Here is a 26,658-nt window from a genome sequence, read left to right on the forward strand (position 1 = left end):
GTGTGGGGGTGTACTCATGTGCGTGTGGGGGTGTACTCATGTGCGTGTGGGGGTGTACTCATGTGCGTGTGGGGGTGTACTCATGTGCGTGTGGGGGTGTACTCATGTGCGTGTGGGGGTGTACTCATGTGCGTGTGGGGGTGTACTCATGTGCGTGTGGGGGTGTACTCATGTGCGTGTGGGGGTGTACTCATGTGCGTGTGGGGGTGTACTCATGTGCGTGTGGGGGTGTACTCATGTGCGTGTGGGGGTGTACTCATGTGCGTGTACTCACGTAGTTGTATTCACCTGACAAAGCACCTGACAGCTGAGTAGACAGCGCTTCGGATTCGTAGTCCTGAGGTTCCGGGTTCGATCCCCGGTGGAGGCGGAGACAAATGGGCAAAATGTTTCTTTCACCCTGATGACCCCTGTACACCTAGCCGTAAATAGGTACCTAGGAGCTAAGACAGCTGCTACGGGCTGCTTCCTGGGGATGTGTAACAAAAAGGACGCCTAGTCGAGGACCGGGCCGCGGGGACGCTAAGCCCCGAAATCATTTCAAGATAACCTAGTTGTGCTTGCGGGGGTTGAGCTCTGGCTCTTTCGGTCCGCTTCTCAACTGTCAATCAATCAACTGATTCCCCCCCCCCCACACACACACACATACCCAGGAAGCAGCCCGTAGCAGCTGTCTAACTCCCAGGTACCTATTTACTACTAGGTGAAGAGCTGCATCAGTGCAATAGAAACTGCCCATTTGTTTCCGCCATCGCCGGGGATCGATCCCTGAACCCTAGGATTACGAATCCCGAGAGCTGTCCACTCAGCCGTCACAACCCCCCCCCCACACACACACACCTGTGTGTATGTGTATTGTATTGTGTGTGGCACATTTGAGTAACTCATTTCTGGTAATCAGTGGGTCGTAAGCAGCTTGTAAGTGTTTACAAGGCACTGGTTGCTATTGTCGTAGTAAACATATATATATATATATATATATATATATATATATATATATATATATATATATATATATATATGTATATATATATATATATATATATATATATATATATATATATATATTAATATGTAATGCACATAAAGAGTGAAGCATGCCAAGTTATAAGTTATGTCAATAAAAAGCAAGCAATACTGTTATGCAGAATCTCACCAACAGTTGAGAGTGTTGCTCATGACAAACACTTGCAACACTTGTCTTCACTATAACAGATGTGAGGAGCATAATGACTGTACAAGGGTCAACACCACTCGCAGCAGCTGCGTGTTGATCTGGCAGCAATAATATTTACACACAGGCTATCACTGTCAGGATAAACAAATGACTCGACGCTTCACAAACAGAATTAGCGGCACTATAATTAGCTACCAATACACTTCACAACAAAGGAGTAGATTTATGTGATTCAAAGTCTGTTATACAAGTACTTAAACACGTGTAAAAGACAGAACAGGTCTCATATTAGCAATTATATATAGCGAATTCCCTGTACAAAGTAAAGGATTTGTAATCTCTTTCGTATGTATTATGTCTCACACAAATATAACTCACTACGATGACACAGACATAGCAGCTAAATTAGCACATAACAAGGATGAAGATGAACCAGAACAAGGTATTCCCACCCTTGCTGTTAAGACTATATTGCTCCAAATATTATAAGCCTAATAGGAGAGAAATCACAAACCCTCAAAGGTGTGAAAGCATTAAAATATAAAGATTTGATTTGTTTAGATCTGACACCTATTGCACACAATAGGAGCACAAACTATGACATAGTAAAGAGTCGGGATCAGGTGAGGTGATTGTCACCTGTGGCAGGTGGCTACAGGTGACGGATCTCACGATGGTAAACACTCCAGGTGTAAACTCTGTCAGCACCAACTGGCACACTTATCTCACACACTAAACTGTTGAATATCCAGTCATTAGTGCCTTAACTCCTACCGGTAAGAGGTGCCAGGAGCTTTCTAATCCACTCCTGTGTTCTTATGGATATCCCAGTAATGCATCAGACAGACAGACAGACACACATACAGACAGACAGACAAACAGACAGACAGACAGACAGACAGACAGACAGACAGACAGACAGACAGACAGACAGACAGACAGACAGACAGACAAAAATTGTATTTTATAGATATAAATAGACACATTCTGCAGATTATAACCAACATATATATTTGAATAGATTAAGAAAAAAACACCCAAAATATATTTATCAGGAGATAGCCCTATGCCATTACTATACAGCACTTATAAGGGATATGAGGATAAGGATTTGGGATAGGACAGAGGGAAGGAGTAGTACATAACCCCTAAGACGGTCGGGGATTGAACCCCGACCTGCAAGAAGCGAGCCCGTCGCTCTACCGTCCAGCCCAAGTGCTTGGGTGAAAAGTGACTCATTATCTATCCTTGTTATATACAAAATAGTAATACAAATAAAATGTTTATACATAAAAGTGGAGCGGGAAGTATTGGGCGGTTGAGCAGTAATGGCGGGTGCATGAATAACCAATGGAGCACTTACAGTAAGTGGACAACGGTGTCTCGCGGTCCACTGTGTTCATATTGCGACCACCACAAATATGATGCAATTAAGAATAAAGTTAATGTAAGTCCACAACACGCGCCGCGAGGGTATACCATTAGGGGGGGGGGGTGAGCCCCCCTCCTCCACCTGTGAAGGTTTACCGAGTGCCGGACCAACCGGGCTGTGGTGGGTATATGGGCCTGCGGGCCGCTCCAAGCAACAGCCTGGTGGACCAAACTCTCACAAGTCAAGCCTGGCCTCGGGCCGGGCTTGGGGAGTAGAAGAACTCCCAGAACCCCATCAACCAGGTATCAGCCAGGTACCTTACAGTAGGTAAACTCAACGATACGATGCCTGAAGCTTGTCTCATATGAAGGAGTAAAATAATTCCAAACATTCAAGACACTATACACTAACATGGACACTTACACATCATCATAGACACACTGGAGGAAAGGAAAGATAGAGGGGACATGATAACAACATATAAGATTCTAAGGGAAATTGACAAAGTGGACAAAGCAGCGTTGTTCATCGCTAGGAACAGGAGAACGAGGGGTCATAGATGGGAACTGGAGACGCAAATGAGTCATAGAGACACCAGGAAGAAGTGTCTGAGTGTCAGAGCTGTCAGTAAGGGGAACAGGTTAGATGCAAGAGTCGTTGAAGCTAATTTGATTCAAAATATTAAATGTAAATATGATAAAAGTGTGAAAAATGAGTCATTGTATTAATTAATCTAAGAACTTTCGGAAGGCGGGGCCTGGAGCCTAGCTCGACCCTGTATATACGCGCACGTGCGCGCGCACACACACACACACACACACACACACACACACACACACACACACACACACATGATCACCACATTCAAGATTCTCAAGGGAATTGATAGGGTAGATAAAGACAGGCTATTTAACACAAGGGGTACACGCACTAGGGGACACAGGTGGAAACTGAGTGCCCAAATGAGCCACAGAGACGTTAGAAAGGACTTTTTTTTAGTGTCAGAGTGGTTGACAAATGGAATGCATTAGGAAGTGATGTGGTGGAGGCTGACTCCATACACAGTTTCAAGTGTAGATATGATAGAGCCCAGTAGGCTCAGGAACCTGTACACCTGTTGATTGACAGTTGAGAGGCGGGACTAAATAGCCAGAGCTCAACCCCCGCAAGCACAATTAGGTGAGTACAATTAAGTGAGTACACACACACACACACAAATAATTTAATGACTTATAAACACAACGAAGCTATTTAATCATATATAACAAAAACAAAAATACACATGAACAAAATAAATAAAGTCAATACAATTCGTCCAGTTAAAATGTTTCAACTTCGTTTGTCACTAATTATAACGAGAACTTCGTCCATATATATATATATATCACTGTATCCAGCACACACAAATACTCGAGCTTCAGCTATTGGGCCCGGACTCTGCAGCCTGAGCAGCTGATTCTGATCCTTTAGGTTCTTGTGTCTTGCACACCAATATTACACTCAGGCGCTGTTTACTTGTGTCCTCTTGTTCTGTTGCTGGTAAACTATGTCCTGTTGCTGTTAAATGTAAACCTCTGGCTCGTATCCACCTTGTCGATCAACCTGTAAATCTTGAAGGTCTGGATCATGTCACCCTGCACCCTTCTCTTCCTCTCCTGGTGTCATGGGGTCGAGGCTCTCTTCATCTCTCCATTGTTTAGTTTCCTCAGGTGAGAGACCACGTGTCCCTCACCTATGAAGTCATTGTTTCACCTTGTAGAGCTCCTAGTTAATGCTCTCATTATAGCACTAGTTTAATATATAAGATCCATCAAACAAGAGCAGACCAATAGAGTCCAACTGGTGACCACAAGTGCACCAGCAGGCGACCTGATCACGGACTAACAACCAGGTGATATAGAACATCAACAGCTCTCACAGCTCCACGTGAGGAACAAAATATGCCAATCAATAACTTTGAATAATTATTCCCAAAATGTGATGAACACGAGAACAATAGCAAAAAGTTCTCACAGGATTTACGAGAGATGTGTGTGAGAGAGTGAAGAATGTGAAAAAAGTGAGAGTGAAAAAATGTAATAATATAAATATAATTAGAAATGTAAAAATATATATATATAATTAGGCTTTCAAGGAAAGAAAGTCGATTCCACAAAAGAGTTCTTCCAGATCCAGAACGCCTGGCGTTCCGCGAGCGCTTTGTCATGGGTTCGTATCCTGACCGGGGAGGATTTACTGGGCGCAAAACCTTAACTGTAGCCTCTGTTTAACTCAACAGTAAAATGTGTACTTGGTTGTAACAACGATTCTTCGCGGCGGGGATCGTATTCCAGGGACCTGCCCGAAACGCTACGCGTACTAGTGGCTGTACAAGAATGTAACAACTCTTGTTTATATCTCAAAAAAGATGGATGACGTCTGGGCTCTACAGAAAACTGCCCCATTTAAAGTCAGATCGAACAAAAAAACGTGGAAGAAATGGGCAGTTTTTAAATAGTTATCTTGGACAGTCATCGAGAAAAATTTACAATTGGGCCGCAATTTATACAATTTAAACAAATTAAGGCGGCCAAGTAATCAAACTAATGCACACACTGAAAAATTATTGCCCAATAAATCCCGAGGCTTTGACGAGATATTGCCTCGTAAACATTATAAGGACTTGACCCTCATCCAGTATATTGAGCAAAACATTAACTGAACAATGTTCCTGAACTGTGATGGAACACTAAGGATCAGAGACATACAAATATCTTGGACACACGTATCTTGTACCTCTATAGATATATCTATAGAGATAAATTATAGATATATCAAGATAATGTGATTTATCCACGCTTGTCCAAGATGTCTACGGTTGTTCCGGCAATATTTCTTATGCTCGCTGGGAGGACGTTGAACAACCGCGGACCTCTGATGTTTATACAGTGTTCTCTGATTGTGCCTATGGCACCTCTGCTCTTCACTGGTTCTATTCTGCATTTTCTTCCATATCGTTCACTCCAGTACGTTATTATTTTACTGTGTAGAGTAGGAACTTGGCCTTCCGGTATTTTCCATGTGTATATTATTTGGGATCTCTCTCGTCTCCTTTCTAGTGAGTACATTTGGAGAGCTTTGAGACGATCTCAATAATTTAGGTGCTTTATTGCGTCTATGCGTGCCGTATATGTTCTCTGTATTCCCTCTATTTCAGCAATCTCTCCTGCTCTGAAAGGGGACGTGAGTACTGAGCAGTACTCAAGACGGGACAACACAAGTGACTTGAAGAGTACAACCAATGTGATGGGATCCCAGGATTTGAAAATTCTCGTAATCCATCCAATCATTTTTCTGGCTGATGCAATATTTGCTTGGTTATGCTCCCTAAACGTTAGGTCGTCAGACATCATTATTCCCAAATCCTTGACATGCTGTTTTCCTACTATGGGCAGATTCGATTGTATTTTGTACCCTGTATTATGTTTCAGATCCTCGTTTTTGCCGTACCTGAGTACCTGAAATTTATCACTGTTAAACATCATGTTATTTTCTGCTGCCCAATCGAAAACTTTGTTGATATTTGCTTGTAGTTTTTAATGTCTTCCGCTGAGGTAATTTTCATGCTGATTTTTGTGTCATCTGCAAATCTCAGCCCCTAATACAGGGGCGGAGATTTATGTATGGGGGAGTCCCTCCTCCATACAACCCCCCCCCATAATCCAACCGCTTGGCTGCACACCACCTAAGCGCAGTCAAGTCTATGCAGACAGCACGGAGGCGAAACTCACCCTTAAAACCATGCTCCCATAAGGCTTATATTCCCACTCTCTCCCTCTCAAGCTTCCATGATTGGTCCGTGTTTGCTCCTCTGATTAAAAGACAGACAAATATCGAAGAGTTTAAGTACCAGATTAGTTTTTTTGGGGTGGGGGGGGGGGGGGGGGAAGACGCTTAGAGCGGTGAGGGTGGGTCCACTGGGGTGGGCCAGGTGCGTCACTTTTCATCTGGGGTGTGGAGGGAAGTCACCTGGGGTGGAAAGTACGGATTGTACTTGTTGGTGCTTAATGACGATTCCTTCATTATTCCTTCACTCCACGAAGACTCCTCCAATGTTCCTTCACTCCACGAAGACTCCTCCAATGTTCCTTCACTCCATGAAGACTCCTCCAATGTTCCTTCACGCCATGAAGACCCCTCCATTGTTCCTTGTAATAATATATTGCAGTCCTCTTCAATTGTGATTCGCTTCCTTATCTTAGCCTCGTCACCAAACACGAGTAAGAGTGGACTTACGTCCTTTATTAATCCATTAGAAAGAGGATGGGGTCCAGTACTGACCCCTGAGGCACTCCACTCGTTACCTCTCACCATGTTGGGACCTCTCCTCTTACTTTTTGTCTCCCTCCTGAGAGGTACCCCATCACCCACTTTATTACTCTTCCAGATTTATTGCAATAAAGGAAAATGCAGTCTGCAGTGACCTCTATGTCCTGTTTGAGTGTTTATCTTGTCGTAAAACTGTAATAAGTTGGCCAGACTGGATTTCTTTTGTTGACGGTTGGAAACAAGATTTGTAAGTTGTGAATGATCGCTGAGTCTACTTTTGTCTTGCCTCTCTGATATCTTAGAGGGAATACTTGGTAGTGATGCCTGTCTCAAGTGGAATGTTTCTGGTCTTCCTCCTTGTATACAGGTACCATATTGTGCAGCCTAAAGTATAAGTGGACTGTCCATTTTGGGGGCAACAGTCCTATTTTCTCTTATTTTCTTACTTCCCTCCATCTTTCCCCTCTCCCTCCCCTCCCTCACTATACTATACTCTCTCACTATACTATATATACTCTCTCTCTCTCCGTCTCTCTCTCTCTCCCTCTCTCTCTCTCCCTCTCTCTCCCTCTCTCTCTCCCTCTCTCTCTCTCCCTCTCTCTCTCTCCCTCTCTCTCTCTCCCTCTCCCTCTCTCTCTCTCTCTAGGAATAACCCACTCACTCGTCCCTATATACAACTATCCCCCACAACGACAACAATCAACAGAAATCCAACTATCCATTCCAATTTTCAGGAACCTTTGAAATCAATTCTCTTGCCATAGAGAATGGGACTTGAAGCGGTGAGGCAGGATTCGCTTCCCCCCACTCCCTGCCTTTGATAGAGGATCCAGCCCCTCCATCAGTGGGGTTTAGAGTGGTGAGGGTGCAGGGGGCGGGAACATGCAGCGGATCTGATCCTTTTGGTCAATATCGAGGCGCGATCTCGCCCAACGGACTCCTCTTGATGTAAACACGTCTGGTGTAGTGAGTGTGTTGTGTGGTGAGGCACTCAGGGCGTTCGTCCCTCTGCCTCACTGTCTTGTCTCCTGGTCTGATTGGCTCTCCCTCACTATGTTTCTGCCTCGTTCCTTACTCTCTCTTTTCCTTCCCTCTCACTTCCCCTCACCAGCCAATAGCGACACCCCATCACTGTCACCAGCCAATAACGCCACCTAATCACTCTCACCAGCCAATAGCGACACCCCATCACTCTCACCAGCCAATAGCCGACTGACTCCTATCAGCCAAAAAGCCCACCTTGCCCGGGTCACTGCCAGATATCAAGTGTTTACCTCTCCCTCGTTAAAATAACACTTCCAGTCCAATTCATTCCTCGGCCCAACTTGTCAATTTTAATCCCGCCTACCATTAGGGCAAGCTGGCTGCACATAGCACTTGGCGGACTATCTCCCTGGCTCACCATAGTCCCTGGAGCCCCGGTGTGCCCGACACTCGCTCGCTGGAGTCATGTAGCCAATAAGCTGATAATGACTCGATCCCACACACAAAATTTCACATGTGGATAACCTGAGAACCGATAACGGGCTCCAGTGGTTGCTGTATGCAAGAGTAACGTCGCTTCGACGTTGATTCAATGTCATCAACGTTAATTCAGCGTTGGTGACGTCGAATTGGTGTTGCTTTTGGATATTGTGGTCTGTGAGGCTCTCTGTCTCGGTAGTGTTGTAATTGTGCTGTGTTTGACTATATTGTGGTGACACGCACGCGCTTTCCCTGTCTCGCCTCATCACTGTAACCACCTCACAACACACAGGTCATCACAGTTAACACCGTCACAACATGGTTAACATGTTAACACTGTCACAAGCCCCCTTAGCTTGTGTCCACAGCATAAATCTATCATCTGAACATTCGTTTTGCATGTCAATATCAGCATTCAATAATATTTATACACATGCTAAACTCTACGGATATTTGATTGCACATTTCATATCTACCGACTCGGTGCAGGGGATGTGAAGGGTGGTTCCCCCTTTAGGGAGGGCTTAAGGGCTGTTAACATGACCACCTTATGTGAGGTTTCATACAAATCACCACTGGCCATGTACACTTGCACGAGACTAGCCGTAAACATCTGGTTTCCAGTCTTAGACAGATAAACATTCTCATTTATAACTATATGGATTGGGCATTCGGCTATGACTGGCTTATTGTATTTGTTTGGGTTTGTTTGTTTCTATCTTCCTCTTTCCCTCTCATTTCTCTTTCCTTCTCATTCTCTCTTCCATTGTCTCTCCATCCTGTTCTCTCTCTCTCTCTCTCTCTCTCTCTCTCTCTCTCTCTCTCTCTCTCTCTCTCTCTCTCTCTCTCTCTCTCTCTCTCTCTCTCTCTCTCTCTCACTCTCTCTCTCTCTCTCTTTTCCCCATTTTTTCTCCCTCCCGTTCTCTGTACCTCCCTCCCTCCCCCCAATTCTCTCTACCTCGACCACACGTGGTCTCTACCAGGTCACACACGTGGCGACGCTAAGTGCCACGTGAAGTGTACACGTTGATGAACATAACGTGAACATGACCAAGGATCGATCCCTGATACTTTTATAGGTACTTTGTTGCGTCACCGTTCAACACTGCGTACTCTACTATAATGACATCCCGGGAGTCTCATATTTTGTCTACATCACCTCACTTCAAAGCATTTATAATGAACTTGGTCAACGCCCTTATATGTAATCTTTGTAATCTAAATTGTTTAGGTAATGGAACAATTAAAACTGATTCCTTAGTTATGATGATATACGATATATTGAGATATTAAGGTATATATATATATATATATATATATATATATATATATATATATATATGCAAACAAGCCTGAATGGTCCCCAGGACTATATACAACTGAAAACTCACACCCCAGAAGTGACTCGAACCCATACTCCCACAACTGGTATGTACAGGGACGCCTTAATCCGCTTGACCATCACGACCGGACATAAGGAAGTGATAGCCGAGGCTATTTGAACCACTTCCCCGCCGGCACTCGGATGGTAATCTTGGGCATAGCATTTTATCAAATCACCTCATTCTTTGGGGCACACGTGAGGAACACAAATGCAAACAAGCCTGAATGGTCCCCAGGACTATATACAACTGAAAACTCACACCCCAGAAGTGACTCGAACCCATACTCCCACAACTGGTATGTACAGGGACGCCTTAATCCGCTTGACCATCACGACCGGACATAAGGAAGTGATAGCCGAGGCTATTTGAACCACTTCCCCGCCGGCACTCGGATGGTAATCTTGGGCATAGCATTTTATCAAATCACCTCATTCTTTGGGGCACACGTGAGGAACACAAATGCAAACAAGCCTGAATGGTCCCCAGGACTATATACAACTGAAAACTCACACCCCAGAAGTGACTCGAACCCATACTCCCACAACTGGTATGTACAGGGACGCCTTAATCCGCTTGACCATCACGACCGGACATAAGGAAGTGATAGCCGAGGCTATTTGAACCACTTCCCCGCCGGCACTCGGATGGTAATCTTGGGCATAGCATTTTATCAAATCACCTCATTCTTTGGGGCACACGTGAGGAACACAAATGCAAACAAGCCTGAATGGTCCCCAGGACTATATACAACTGAAAACTCACACCCCAGAAGTGACTCGAACCCATACTCCCACAACTGGTATGTACAGGGACGCCTTAATCCGCTTGACCATCACGACCGGACATAAGGAAGTGATAGCCGAGGCTATTTGAACCACTTCCCCGCCGGCACTCGGATGGTAATCTTGGGCATAGCATTTTATCAAATCACCTCATTCTTTGGGGCACACGTGAGGAACACAAATGCAAACAAGCCTGAATGGTCCCCAGGACTATATACAACTGAAAACTCACACCCCAGAAGTGACTCGAACCCATACTCCCACAACTGGTATGTACAGGGACGCCTTAATCCGCTTGACCATCACGACCGGACATAAGGAAGTGATAGCCGAGGCTATTTGAACCACTTCCCCGCCGGCACTCGGATGGTAATCTTGGGCATAGCATTTTATCAAATCACCTCATTCTTTGGGGCACACGTGAGGAACACAAATGCAAGTGTTCCTCACGTGTGCCCCAAAGAATGAGGTGATTTGATAAAATGCTATGCCCAAGATTACCATCCGAGTGCCGGCGGGGAAGTGGTTCAAATAGCCTCGGCTATCACTTCCTTATGTCCGGTCGTGATGGTCAAGCGGATTAAGGCGTCCCTGTACATACCAGTTGTGGGAGTATGGGTTCGAGTCACTTCTGGGGTGTGAGTTTTCAGTTGTATATAGTCCTGGGGACCATTCAGGCTTGTTTGCATTTGTGTTCCTCACGTGTGCCCCAAAGAATGAGGTGATTTGATAAAATGCTATGCCCAAGATTACCATCCGAGTGCCGGCGGGGAAGTGGTTCAAATAGCCTCGGCTATCACTTCCTTATGTCCGGTCGTGATGGTCAAGCGGATTAAGGCGTCCCTGTACATACCAGTTGTGGGAGTATGGGTTCGAGTCACTTCTGGGGTGTGAGTTTTCAGTTGTATATAGTCCTGGGGACCATTCAGGCTTGTTTGCATTTGTGTTCCTCACGTGTGCCCCAAAGAATGAGGTGATTTGATAAAATGCTATGCCCAAGATTACCATCCGAGTGCCGGCGGGGAAGTGGTTCAAATAGCCTCGGCTATCACTTCCTTATGTCCGGTCGTGATGGTCAAGCGGATTAAGGCGTCCCTGTACATACCAGTTGTGGGAGTATGGGTTCGAGTCACTTCTGGGGTGTGAGTTTTCAGTTGTATATAGTCCTGGGGACCATTCAGGCTTGTTTGCATTTGTGTTCCTCACGTGTGCCCCAAAGAATGAGGTGATTTGATAAAATGCTATGCCCAAGATTACCATCCGAGTGCCGGCGGGGAAGTGGTTCAAATAGCCTCGGCTATCACTTCCTTATGTCCGGTCGTGATGGTCAAGCGGATTAAGGCGTCCCTGTACATACCAGTTGTGGGAGTATGGGTTCGAGTCACTTCTGGGGTGTGAGTTTTCAGTTGTATATAGTCCTGGGGACCATTCAGGCTTGTTTGCATTTGTGTTCCTCACGTGTGCCCCAAAGAATGAGGTGATTTGATAAAATGCTATGCCCAAGATTACCATCCGAGTGCCGGCGGGGAAGTGGTTCAAATAGCCTCGGCTATCACTTCCTTATGTCCGGTCGTGATGGTCAAGCGGATTAAGGCGTCCCTGTACATACCAGTTGTGGGAGTATGGGTTCGAGTCACTTCTGGGGTGTGAGTTTTCAGTTATATATATATATATATATATATATATATATATATATATATATATATATATATATATATATATATAATATACTGTATATATCAAAGAGAGGAGAGAGAGAGAGAGAGAGAGAGAGAGAGAGAGAGAGAGAGAGAGAGAGAGAGAGAGAGAGAGAGAGAGAGAGAGAGAGAGAGAGAGAGAGAGAGAGAGAGAGAGAGAAGTGGGATAGCTGCAGATCCTCTTGTCTCCAACTAATGGAAATCTAACCCCCAGAAGATAGCCTTGTCCGGACAGGTAGGACGATCTATCCTCCCCGAAGCCACCTCCACCATTCCCCGGGCTCACCCAATCAATTATATCTCAACTCCAAAAGACGACCCGGAAGCCAAGGTCTTGCAAATCACATTCATTTTCCCCCTCGTGTGATCGGTAAATATTTGCCGGGTGTTAAGACCCGTGGCGGCTCTTCCCGCCAAACACACGACGGAAATACGACGTTCCTACAACGTTTCACAAGTTTTAACACCTCCTTTAACAACAAAGCAAGTTGTAACAACGTTCTAATACGTCATAAAAACGTTATAACAAGATGTAACAGCTTTATTACAAGTTGTAACAAGCGGATAACAGGGATAGTTTTTGTGTTTGTATTGTTGGTGACACATGTTATAGATCCGCTATCTTTTTCAGCGTGACGTGACGAGATAACAGATATTCGTCTCCTCCAGCTCACATATACGCCCGGGGGGACTGGGTATATATACTGCTCAAACGCGGAATGGTTAATTGAATTAGAGTGCTGGAAGTCAAGAATGGTGAATGTGCTGGTGTGCTGGGAATGGAGTAGCTCCCCCTGGCCTAAGACTGCTGGCTTATGGAACGGTGATTACGAGTGACTGGGAGAGATATAACGACTGAACCAGCTGGTGGTGGGAGAGGCAGCGCCACAATGCCATGCCTCACGCTGTGAAAGATGCGGATAATTAAACCATCTGCGGATTTACGCTGAAGGAGATTACTTGAGAGAATGATCCGGCGGCTGAGGAAGAGAAGCGCTTATGTTGAATGCAAACTGGTGAGAGAATGGTTCCTGAACCAGGCTCCTGATTGGTGAAGGCGCGAGCGTGCGCCACAGGCAGAAGAAGAATGAACTGATTGATTTCAAGATGAATGATGATTGATTTGAACGAGGGAGGTGGAGCAGGCCAGATACAGTGTGTAGACCAGGAGGCCAGACATACTGGGCCAGGGGGGGCCAGACATACCTGTAGTGTGGGGGAGGGTGACCGTGGGCCAGGCAGGGGATGGTGAAGGGCTGGCCCTCCACCACCTGCACCATCCTGTTCATCTCGGGGTCCATCCTGGGAGAGGTGTCCGTCAGGGGCGCAGCTGGGAATCAAACGGCCGTAAGTCATTACTCATTCACGTCTCCCTTAACACTGACCAAAAGATACACAACCCTTTAATGGACAATACAGTGTTAATCTGGCTAAATTCTACCTCACAGCTTCGTGTAGTGTGTGAATCTTGAAGGTCTGAAACTGTTTTAAATAATGTTAGGGAGTATTTACTAAATTAAACCGAATATATAATACAGTCTATAGTTAACTACAGTGGTTATGGAGTCTTAATGTTTTGAATACAAACTCTAATCTCTGTTTAATGTTCTTGAAATACATTTGACTGTTTTGTTAGGTGAGATTAGAGAATAGTTCAGGACGGAGAGTAAGGTTAACACTGCCTATATCTCCAGGTGTGTGGGCTGGGTGGACGGCAGGTGTGTGGGCTGGGTGGACGGCAGGTGTGTGGGCTGGGTGGAAGGCAGGTGTGTGGGCTGGGTGGAAGGCAGGTGTGTGGGCTGGGTGGAAGGCAGGTGTGTGGGCTGGGTGGAAGGCAGGTGTGTGGGCTGGGTGGAAGGCAGGTGTGTGGGCTGGGTGGGAGGCAGGTGTGTGGGCTGGGTGGAAGGCAGGTGTGTGGGCTGGGTGGAAGGCAGGTGTGTGGGCTGGGTGGAAGGCAGGTGTGTGGGCTGGGTGGAAGGCAGGTGTGTGGGCTGGGTGGAAGGCAGGTGTGTGGGCTGGGTGGGAGGCAGGTGTGTGGGCTGGGTGGAAGGCAGGTGTGTGGGCTGGGTGGAAGGCAGGTGTGTGGGCTGGGTGGAAGGCAGGTGTGTGGGCTGGGTGGAAGGCAGGTGTGTGGGCTGGGTGGGAGGCAGGTGTGTGGGCTGGGTGGAAGGCAGGTGTGTGGGCTGGGTGGAAGGCAGGTGTGTGGGCTGGGTGGAAGGCAGGTGTGTGGGCTGGGTGGAAGGCAGGTGTGTGGGCTGGGTGGGAGGCAGGTGTGTGGTAATATTTGGATATGTAAGGTGAGATTAACTAGGCCAGGTAAGCTTACCTTAGCGTAGTTATGGAAAAGTTATGCTATGTTAGCTAAAGAAACTCGCCCCTCCCCTAATCTAACCTTACCTAAATGTGCACATTTCCGACTTAATCCGGCCTAATAATACACCAAATTATGTACTTGTGTATGTGTGTTAGCTCCGTCATATGTGACTATGCAGTTGTTTGTTGTTTCTCTACTTTAAAATCAATATCATTTTCATACTTTCTAACCTATTTTTTATTGTTAAAAGGCGGTTAGTTAATTGCGCACCCAATACTTATCCTGTGAGCGGTAGCGCAAAAAGGATTAGAGAGCACAAAAGGTGTTTATCAGACGTCAACGTAGAATAATTACTTTAGCAAATACAACAATTCTACACACCTTATAATCACAATGTCAGCTCGTTACAGCGATATTTTTAATTTCAATATCTGTGTATTAACAATTAATAATTATACATTCATGATAAGTCCTTTCGCTAATACATAACTATTTTAGTTATGCGGGTGTTGCATGGTCACAGACAAGCTGCAGGTTATTATTATTAGTCTTCACTACACTGATTGTTCATTAATCTCATGTCATGTATCTACTGGAAGCATTTCAGATATTTTATCATTTGTTGTAAGATAGTTTGCAGGTCTTATTACAAATAATTAAGTCTAAACTCACGCTGCATGAAAACTGTCTATTAAACCATGGCGTAACTTCTCTCTACTTTTTGATCGTATTGTTAGAATGGAACTCTGTTCTGTCTCTTTGTATTTCCATTTGACTTGCAGACGAGGAGTCACAATAACGTGGCTGAAATATGTTGACCAGACCACACACTAGAAAGTGAAGGGACGACAGGTTTCGGTCCGTCCAGGACCATTCTGAATCGACTTGAGAATGGTCTAGGACGGACCGAAACGTCGTCGTCCCTTCACCTTCCATTTGACTTGGTCGATCATTTCCTGGATTATCTTTCCTTTATATATTCTTCTCATCGACCTGTTTCCAGATACCCTCAGATAAACTCTTTTTCTACATACTATCTCTTTTTCCTGACCCTTGTCTTATGGTCATAATTTTCAGTTCGATCTTATACTCATAGAGCAGGAGAGAATGATGACTGGCTCCTGGTGTGTGTCGTGATACAAGGTCTCTGTGTCTTCCTCCTTCTGGGGCCACGACTGAGCAGAACTCTGGGTCCAATCCATTCTGGGTCAAGAGCAGAACTGATTGGGATGTGCTTGTATAAGGCCCAGAAGATAATATTATCATGTTGTGTGCATGCTATTGTTCTGCCTACTCAACACTTTCCACCATACGTATCTCTTAGATCTTACTTTAATATGTTGTTAATGTAAATAGTTATGAGTATTATTTAATTCGTATCAGTATGAATATTTCCAATAAAATAATAGATGGCACTCATTGGTACTCTGACGTCGCTTCCGTAAGTGCATGATGTCACATGTCCAAGGCAATAGTTGCTTGGGAGACATCAAATCACTCAATGAGTGACAAGATGGTTGACGTAGTGCGTGCGCGGGTGCGCATGACTGGCGCTAGAGAGCGCACCTGACCTCCTACCTGGCAGTACCTCAAGCACCAGGTGGTGAGGGTCCAGCCCGTCCTCCTAAGGTCCCCCACCCTCATGAAAGCGGTCACTTTAAAGTGTCCTAACCTACCAGAGGACCCAAAACAGAAAACGGGATAGTACGTCACTTTCGCCAGCGAGTAATAGGTCCCCCCTACAGGTAAGAGGTCTCCCGTCGCGGCTGAAAATCAATTACAGCAACGTATATACACCCCCTTCAAAATGACGTCATTACGTCATTTTGTGACGTCACAATCTATTTTGTGACGTCACTGCTTGTTCATTAACTAGAGAGGAACTCATTCGTCGTAAGTAATTGGTAACGACTTCTCTTACCTTCCTAACTCGAATATCAACTACTAAGACTTATACGAGAATCTTTAGGGAATTTCCAATAATACCTCTCCCAAGATGGCTGTTTAAAACCAGGTTATGGGGCTGTGAGCCCCGGGTCTGAGCCCCGGGTCTGAGCCCCGGGTCTGAGCCCCGGGTCTGAGCCCCGGGTCTGAACCCCGGCCACCATAAATGCCGTCAGTTTCTCTCGCGTATTGAGCTGTCTCACCTCACAGCCGTTTCTGTCTTCAATAATTACGGGAACCGTTAATTGGATAGTTAGTACCGCGCTAAATTGTGGTCCGGATCACCAAATTGATATTCAGTTAAAAAAGATAAATGGAGTCGTGAGATTTTGTCTATGTAACAGGGAGGAGCGTCAGAGCTGGGAGAACCGTCACATTTCACCAGGGAGGGGGAGGGGTGTCGAGGCTAGGATGATAGGAGGTGTAACAGACTGAGAGTGAGGATGGGAGGCTGGTAAGGATTAAGGAGGATATGAAGGGATGAGATGGTGTTTACCAATAATTAATCCGCCGTTACATAACCCAAGATAATGGTACCGTATCTATCCAATATTCACTTGAGCTCTGAGTGTGAGGCTTACAGTCTGGGCTCAGCTTGGGGCTGGGCGGCCCGTCAGATCAACAGGGCTCACGACTGCAGCAGACATTTCCAACTTGCAGCAGACATTTCCAACTTCCAGCAGACAACCAAACGTCTTGGTACGTCAAAAAACGTTGTTTGGGACGCCTCTATATGTGCTACGATTTAATCTCTCTCTTTCACAAAAGACTTATCTATTAAATCATCAGATTACATTTCACATCTGTACCTAATAGAAGCTAATAAAAGTCAAGTGTCGGTTGTAAGACAAATACTTTCCATAATAAATACTGAACAAGGAATAACATGTTGGGCACATTAGTTTAATTACCGGAAATTGTTACAAATGTCATAATTTCTTACTGTCAAAGTTAAATTTCAGCACAAAAATGTTCCATTGCATTTTAGTTTTGCGACTAAAAGTCTTGAAATTAAAAGTAGATGAGTCAGTTCAAATTTTAAACGAGAGCAATGAGGGTATCGCCCAGGTAATGTTAGCGTGCCCCCTGGGCAGTAGGGGCATGGGGCATCCCCAGTCTTGTGCGGGGCATGGGGCATCACCAGTCTTGGGCGGGGCATGGGGCATCACCAGTCTTGGGCGGGGCATGGGGCATCACCAGTCTTGGGCGGGGCATGGGGCATCACCAGTCTTGGGCGGGGCATGGGGCATCACCAGTCTTGGGCGGGGCATGGGGCATCACCAGTCTTGGGCGGGGCATGGGGCATCACCAGTCTTGGGCGGGGCATGGGGCATCACCAGTCTTGGGCGGGGCATGGGGCATCACCAGTCTTGGGCGGGGCATGGGGCATCACCAGTCTTGGGCGGGGCATGGGGCATCCCCAGTCTTGGGCGGGGCATGGGGCATCACCAGTCTTGGGCGGGGCATGGGGCATCACCAGTCTTGGGCGGGGCATGGGGCATCACCAGTCTTGGGCGGGGCATGGGGCATCACCAGTCTTGGGCGGGGCATTGGGCATCTCCAGTCTTGGGCGGGGCATGGGGCATCTCCAGTCTTGGGCGGGGCATGGGGCATCCCCAGTCTTGGGCGGGGCATGGGGCATCCCCAGTCTTGGGCGGGGCATGGGGCATCCCCAGTCTTGGGCGGGGCATGGGGCATCACCAGTCTTGGGTGGGGCATAGGACATCATCCAAGCAAATCAGGACTATCAGAAACACCTGTATTTTCATGTAATTAAAACCAATAATATTGACCTTAAAGCTGTCTTTCTACTAGACATTTATAAACACCATTACACATGTCTCCGCCGTTCCACAGTGGCGTCTGATAATGAAAATTACAATTATTCGTTACTTTTTCTATTGATTTGTGTTTGGAAAACCAGATCTTGCTGTCTTTTTTAGTTGAAGTATTCAACAGGTTTGTTGACGTGTTCTCTATGTTTCGTTTGTAAATGGCGGCGAAGTTTGGTTGTTATTGCAGTGTTACATAACAGAGAACACACTATGGCTGTTCTTCTTCTTTATGACCTGTCTTTATAAGTCCAAGGCAGACGTGTTCGTCACAATATTCTCGGGTTTGTGATGACTGATGAGCCAGATGTCTTTCCTTACACCGTGTTCCACCTTGGGAGAGTGGGTTGGTGTGAGAGGAGAGAGGGACATGGGGAGGAGTGAGGGAAGAGAGAGGGGAGGGGCGAGGAGGGTGAGAGACAGTATGGGGAGAGAGGTATGAGGGAAGGTATGGTGGGACAGCATCACGTGTTATGGTGTCATCTGAACGGACAGTTGTGACATATGCGGAAGGAAAGTGAAGTTAGAAACTTAGAAAGATGGGAGATGTGAGAGGGAAGAAACTTAGAAAGAGGGGAGAGGTGACAGGGAAGAAACTTTGAAAGAGGGGAGAGGTGACAGGGAAGAAACTTAGAAAGAGGAGAGAGGTGAAAGGAAGTATAATGAGTATTCTCAGTAGTGTAGAGGATCAGGGGAACCATTAAGACCAGAACCACAGCAGAGGACAACCAGGTGTTCCACTAGAGCACAAGCTGGAAGACTGTGAGGCCTCACCTAGCACGGTGAGAGAGGTGGGCGGGCTGGTGATGGGCGTGTGGGCGGCGCGATGCCTCATGCGACACATGAAGGAGGCGTGGGCGTCCGTCTGCGTCACCTCCTGGACGTACAACGTCCTCCCCGACCCGTACACGTACCTGTAGACGGAAGGGACAACACCTACACTCAAATATACACCAGGATTAATATGGGTATTTGGCTTACACAATTACTCACACTGAAAAAGAGTGCCAGAGCTAAGAAGGGTAAGCTACGAACATAGGCTAGTGGGACTGGCTCTAACATCCCCTAGAGGATAGAAGGAACAGAGATATGATCACAACTTACAAAATACTGAGGGGAATAGATCAGGTGGACAAGGATAGCTTCTTCTGTCTGACAGACAGGACAATATGTACTAAAATTTAATATGTCTAACACGCATCCTCTCTCATATGCCCTCACCCTCTCTTCCCCCCCCCCTCCCACTCCCCTTCACGTCTATCCTTCTCTCCCTTACCTCCTTACCCCTCCCCCTTATCCCCCACCCCTCCCCCTTAACCCCTACCCACTCCCCCTCACTCCTACCCATTCTGTCAAAACAAATTGAATGGCAAATGAATCGAGTGAGTTCAAAATTGGAAATGAGTTACATATGTGCTAACACGATGCTTTTATGGCTTGATAATACAACAACAACTCTTTTACAAGTCTGTTGTAGCAGGTGTGTTGAGTGTGTTGGCCACGGAGGGTCAACACTCTCATGTGTTGAGTGTGATGGTCAGGGAGGGTCAACACACTCATGTGTTGAGTGTGTTGGTCAGGGAGGGTCAACACTTCACTCATGTGTTGAGTGTGTTGGTCAGGGAGGGTCAACACTTCACTCATGTGTTGAGTGTGTTGGTCAGGGAGGGTCAACACTTCACTCATGTGTTGAGTGTGATGGCCACGGAGGGTCAACACTCATGTGTTGAGTGTGATGGTCAGGGAGGGTCAACACTCTCATGTGTTGAGTGTGATGGTCAGGGAGGGTCAACACTCTCATGTGTTGAGTGTGATGGCCACGGAGGGTCAACACTCATGTGTTGAGTGTGATGGTCAGGGAGGGTCAACACTCATGTGTTGAGTGTGATGGTCAGGGAGGGTCAACACTCATGTGTTGAGTGTGATGGTCAGGGAGGGTCAACACTCATGTGTTGAGTGTGTTGGTCAGGGAGGGTCAACACTTCACTCATGTGTTGAGTGTGTTGGTCAGGGAGGGTCAACACTTCACTCATGTGTTGAGTGTGTTGGTCAGGGAGGGTCAACACTTCACTCATGTGTTGAGTGTGTTGGTCAGGGAGGGTCAACACTTCACTCATGTGTTGAGTGTGTTGGTCAGGGAGGGTCAACACTTCACTCATGTGTTGAGTGTGTTGGTCAGGGAGGGTCAACACTTCACTCATGTGTTGAGTGTGATGGCCACGGAGGGATGGTCAACACAATAAACATAAAATAATGACACTCTCACAAAACTTGGTCAATACGGGCGCCAGTTCGCAGCGCAACATGCAATACACCAATGCAATAAACGAAATTAATTGAAAATCGTGTTATCTAGATTAATGGCGGACTGATACAATACCGGGCTGCATATTCCATTCCATTAATACCCTGATGAATACAAATAAAGATATCTATCATATATGATGAAATCGACACTGGATTGTAGTTCCCTCTCCTCACACACACACACACACACACACACACACACACACACACACACACACACACACATACACACACACACACACACACACACACACACACATACACACACACACACACACACATACACACACACACACACACACACACACACACACACACACACACACACACACACACACACATACACACACACACACACACACACACACACACACACACACACACAAACACAAACACACACACACACTGCCTACTGGAAACAGCTTACCTGTAACGATTCGAGAAAGAGACCTCGGAGTGGATGTGACACCTAATCTAACTCCTGAGGCACATATAAATAGGATAACGACAGCAGCGTACTCTACACTGGCGAAAATTAGAACTTCATTCAGAAACCTAAATGAGGAGGCTTTTAGGGCGCTTTACACTGCCTACGTGAGACCCGTCTTAGAGTATGCCGCGCCATCATGGAGCCCCCACCTGAAGAAACACATAAGGAAACTGGAGAAGGTTCAGAGGTTTGCGACGAGGCTTGTCCCAGAGTTACGAGGGATGGGATATGAAGAGCGTCTGAAGGAACTGAACCTTACAACAATAGAGAAAAGAAGGGAGAGAGGAGATATGATAGGGACATATAAAATACTCAGGGGAATTGACAAAGTGGAAATAGATGAAATGTTCACACGTAATAATAACAGAACGAGGGGACATGGGTGGAAACTGGAAACTCAGATGAGTCACAGAGATGTTAGGAAGTTTTCTTTTAGCGTGAGAGTAGTGGAAAAATGGAATGCACTTGGGGAACAGGTTGTGGAAGCAAATACTATTCATACTTTTAAAACTAGGTATGATAGGGAAATGGGACAGGAGTCATTGCTGTAAACAACCGATAGCTGGAAAGGCGGGATCCAAGAGTCAATGCTCGATCCTGCAAGCACAAATAGGTAAGCACAAATAGGTGAGTAGAAACACACACACACACACACACACACACACAAACATGCACTAGGAAGTGATGTGGTGGAGACAGACTAGTAAGCTAAGCATATCTAAACAATCACTCTATACATACGAAGATAAGAAAGAGTTAAATTGCATGAGACACATTGACTCACAGGATGCACCTCCTATGTATATCCACCCAAACTCACTCATATGTCTGTCTAACTGACCATGACACAATCCAGTAATCCCCCGTCTATAGTCACAGGTAAAGTGTTCAGTAAATCAACCATCATATTTCCAAAACGTATATATAAAAATCCTCACGCAAATATCGGAACACACTTGATTATATCTGAAAACTTCATGGTGGTGCTCGGCCAGCAGACGCCGCGAAGGGTCAGATAACGCATCGTGTCTGGCTGAAGATATTCTGATATCTTCCTGCTCTCTGACGCAAGAGAGCAAAGAGCAGTGCGCTTATCTTACTGACATGGCTCAGGGGATCACTCCACAAGCTCAGGTTTACTGCACCTCTCCTTCTCTTAGTCCCACCACAGGGCACCAGTGGCTCTGAACGCAGCATTGCAGCACTGTGATGCCGTGTTCAGGCTCTGAACGCAGCATTGCAGCACTGTGATGCCGTGTTCAGGCTCTGAACGCAGCATTGCAGCACTGTGATGCCGTGTTCAGGCTCTGAACGCAGCATTGCAGCACTGTGATGCCGTGTTCTGGCCCTGAACGCAGCATTGCAGCACCTGTGATGCCGTGTTCTGGCCCTGAACGCAGCATTGCAGCACCTGTGATGCCGTGTTCTGGCCCTGAACGCAGCATTGCAGCACCTGTGATGCCGTGTTCTGGCTCTGAACGCAGCATTGCAGCACTGTGATGCCGTGTTCTGGCTCTGAACGCAGCATTGCAGCACCTGTGATGCCGTGTTCAGGCTCTGAACGCAGCATTGCAGCACTGTGATGCCGTGTTCTGGCTCTGAACGCAGCATTGCAGCACTGTGATGCCGTGTTCTGGCTCTGAACGCAGCATTGCAGCACTGTGATGCCGTGTTCTGGCTCTGAACGCAGCATTGCAGCACTGTGATGCCGTGTTCTGGCTCTGAACGCAGCATTGCAGCACCTGTGATGCCGTGTTCTGGCCCTGAACGCAGCATTGCAGCACCTGTGATGCCGTGTTCAGGCTCTGAACGCAGCATTGCAGCACTGTGATGCCGTGTTCTGGCTCTGAACGCAGCATTGCAGCACCTGTGATGCCGTGTTCTGGCTCTGAACGCAGCATTGCAGCACCTGTGATGCCGTGTTCTGGCTCTGAACGCAGCATTGCAGCACCTGTGATGCCGTGTTCAGGCTCTGAACGCAGCATTGCAGCACTGTGATGCCGTGTTCTGGCTCTGAACGCAGCATTGCAGCACCTGTGATGCCGTGTTCTGGCTCTGAACGCAGCATTGCAGCACCTGTGATGCCGTGTTCAGGCTCTGAACGCAGCATTGCAGCACCTGTGATGCCGTGTTCTGGCTCTGAACGCAGCATTGCAGCACCTGTGATGCCGTGTTCTGGCTCTGAACGCAGCATTGCAGCACCTGTGATGCCGTGTTCAGGCTCTGAACGCAGCATTGCAGCACCTGTGATGCCGTGTTCTGGCTCTGAACGCAGCATTGCAGCACCTGTGATGCCGTGTTCAGGCTCTGAACGCAGCATTGCAGCACTGTGATGCCGTGTTCTGGCTCTGAACGCAGCATTGCAGCACCTGTGATGCCGTGTTCTGGCTCTGAACGCAGCATTGCAGCACCTGTGATGCCGTGTTCTGGCTCTGAACGCAGCATTGCAGCACCTGTGATGCCGTGTTCTGGCCCTGAACGCAGCATTGCAGCACCTGTGATGCCGTGTTCTGGCTCTGAACGCAGCATTGCAGCATACTGCCACAGCTGGAACACAGTTAAAATACATAGAAACACAAATAACAATTTCTAAAGAAAATATTGACCGTAAATCTTTTAATTAACTTTCATATTGTCTTGTTAACTGTGATTCAGGACGGCAACAATATTTAGTTACAAAAAGCTTTATTAGTCACTATTAATTAAACTATTACTGCTGGCAATTTGCATTCTAACATCAGTTTATTATGATAAATATCATAAGTTTATTTTGTCAATTCAATATTGCCTCTGTTAAATATTTTCACTTTCCAGTATATAAATATGTATCCATTGACCCACTACACCCATGAGTGACCATTGACCCACTACACCCATGAGTGACCATTGACCACTACACCCATGAGTGACCATTGACCACTACACCCATGAGTGACCATTGACCCACTACACCCATGAGTGACCATTGACCACTACACCCATGAGTGACCATTGACCACTACACCCATGAGTGACCATTGACCACTACACCCATGAGTGACCATTGACCCACTACACCCATGAGTGACCATTGACCACTACACCCATGAGTGACCATTGACCCACTACACCCATAAATGACCATTGACCACTACACCCATGAGTGACCATTGACCACTACACCCATGAGTGACCATTGACCACTACACCCATGAGTGACCATTGACCCACTACACCCATAAGTGACCATTGACCCACTACACCCATGAGTGACCATTGACCCACTACACCCATGAGTGACCATTGACCACTACACCCATGAGTGACCATTGACCACTACACCCATGAGTGACCATTGACCACTACACCCATGAGTGACCATTGACCCACTACACCCATGAGTGACCATTGACCACTACACCCATGAGTGACCATTGACCCACTACACCCATAAGTGACCATTGACCACTACACCCATGAGTGACCATTGACCACTACACCCATGAGTGACCATTGACCACTACACCCATGAGTGACCATTGACCCACTACACCCATGAGTGACCATTGACCCACTACACCCATGAGTGACCATTGACCCACTACACCCATGAGTGACCATTGACCACTACACCCATGAGTGACCATTGACCACTACACCCATGAGTGACCATTGACCCACTACACCCATGAGTGACCATTGACCACTACACCCATGAGTGACCATTGACCCACTACACCCATGAGTGACCATTGACCCACTACACCCATGAGTGACCATTGACCACTACACCCATGAGTGACCATTGACCCACTACACCCATGAGTGACCATTGACCCACTACACCCATGAGTGACCATTGACCACTACACCCATGAGTGACCATTGACCACTACACCCATGATCACCCCCCCCCCTGCAGTTTTCAAAATATCGGAAATATCGCAAATCTGACTCATGAGTCATAATTTGGAGCAAAATTCTGGCTCTCTGCATATATTTGCAGTTTGAAATTACGACTTTTTATACCAAAAACGGCAATCGGTCCCATTTTGCCCCCCCCCTGCAGTTTTCAAATTATTGGAAATATCGCACATATACCCCACATACACACTGTGCCACACACTGACTGTGTCACATAATGTTTACGGGAGTTAAACCTCACGTCGCTGGAAGACAGAAGAGTTAGGGGGGACATGATCACCACATACAAGATTCTCAAAGGAATTGAAAGGGTAGATAAGGACATGCCATTTTACACAAGGGGCACACGCACTAGGGGACACAGGTGGAAACTGAGTACCCAATTGAGCCATATATATTAGAAAGAACTTTTTCAGTGTCAGAGTGGTTGACAAATGGAATGCATTAGGAAGTGATGTGGTGGAGGCTGACTCCATACACAGTTTCAAGTGTAGATATGATAGAGCTCAATAGGCTCAGGAATCTGTACACCAGTTAATTGACTGTTGAGAGGCGGGACCAAAGAGCCAGAGCTCAACCCCCACACACACTGTGCCACACCTATTCCCCCTAAAGGTTATGGTAACTGGTGTGGAATAATTGCTGATTGTAGAAGCTCTCAGCTAAAAAATTGGATTTTGATGTCATTTAAATTGCACTTTGGTGGTTTTAGCTGTTCAAGTTTTTTGTACAATTATCATTAAAGGTATCGTATACCCGCATGATATTGTTAGTCACAATAAGGGGCTGTTCATGATTACATTAGTAACAACAGGGGCTACACATTATATTAGTAACAACAGGGGCTACACATTATATTAGTAACAACAGGGGCTACACATTATATTAGTAACAACAGGGGCTACACATTATATTAGTAACAATAGGGGCTACACATTACATCAGTAACAATAGGGGCTACACATTACATCAGTAACAACAGGGGCTACACATTACATCAGTAACAATAGGGGCTACACATTACATCAGTAACAACAGGGGCTACACATTACATCAGTAACAATAGGGGCTACACAATACATCAGTAACAATAGGGGCTACACAATACATCAGTAACAATAGGGGCTACACAATACATCAGTAACAATAGGGGCTACACAATTCAGCAGTAACAATAGGGGCTACACAATACATCAGTAACAATAGGGGCTACACAATACATCAGCAACAATAGGGGCTACACAATACATCAGTAACAATAGGGGCTACACAATACATCAGTAACAATAGGGGCTACACAATTCAGCAGTAACAATAGGGGCTACACAATACATCAGTAACAATAGGGGCTACACAATACATCAGCAACAATAGGGGCTACACAATACATCAGTAACAATAGGGGCTACACAATACAGCAGTAACAACAGGGGCTACACAATACAGCAGTAACAATAGGGGCTATACAGTGCAGAGTCGAGCAGCCATACAGAGGCGAGGCAGTTACTGAGGATGTTACGTTCACCAAGTTCGTCAAAAGAAAATCCCATGCATGGGGAGCACTGACACCTGTGAGGCGAGTGTGAGCACTGTGTAGGTGTACCTGGCACTGTGTAGGTGTACCTGGCACCGTGTAGGTGTACCTGGCACTGTGTAGGTCTACCTGGCACCGTGTAGGTGTAC

The 26,658-nt window shown here is 46.4% G+C and overlaps 1 protein-coding gene and 1 long non-coding RNA gene across 2 annotated transcripts in view; both read right to left on the reverse strand.

Annotated features, from left to right (window-relative positions):
- LOC138349880 (uncharacterized) overlaps nucleotides 1–26,658 on the reverse strand; it is a 609,089-nt gene that overhangs the window by 456,284 nt on the left and 126,147 nt on the right. The gene's annotated exons all lie outside the window — the stretch shown is intronic.
- Nucleotides 1–26,658, reverse strand: part of LOC123771936 (cell adhesion molecule Dscam1) — a 138,032-nt gene that overhangs the window by 105,283 nt on the left and 6,091 nt on the right. The window contains exons 2-5 of the mRNA XM_069337449.1: nucleotides 23,442–23,619; nucleotides 23,107–23,358; nucleotides 19,050–19,211; nucleotides 13,392–13,515 (exon numbers count right to left, since the gene is read on the reverse strand). Coding sequence (XP_069193550.1) covers nucleotides 13,392–13,515; nucleotides 19,050–19,211; nucleotides 23,107–23,358; nucleotides 23,442–23,619 — 716 coding nt within the window. The remainder of the gene's footprint in view (nucleotides 1–13,391; nucleotides 13,516–19,049; nucleotides 19,212–23,106; nucleotides 23,359–23,441; nucleotides 23,620–26,658) is intronic.

Source organism: Procambarus clarkii, chromosome 38, assembly GCF_040958095.1.
Source record: "Procambarus clarkii isolate CNS0578487 chromosome 38, FALCON_Pclarkii_2.0, whole genome shotgun sequence".
NCBI lineage: Eukaryota > Metazoa > Arthropoda > Malacostraca > Decapoda > Cambaridae > Procambarus > Procambarus clarkii.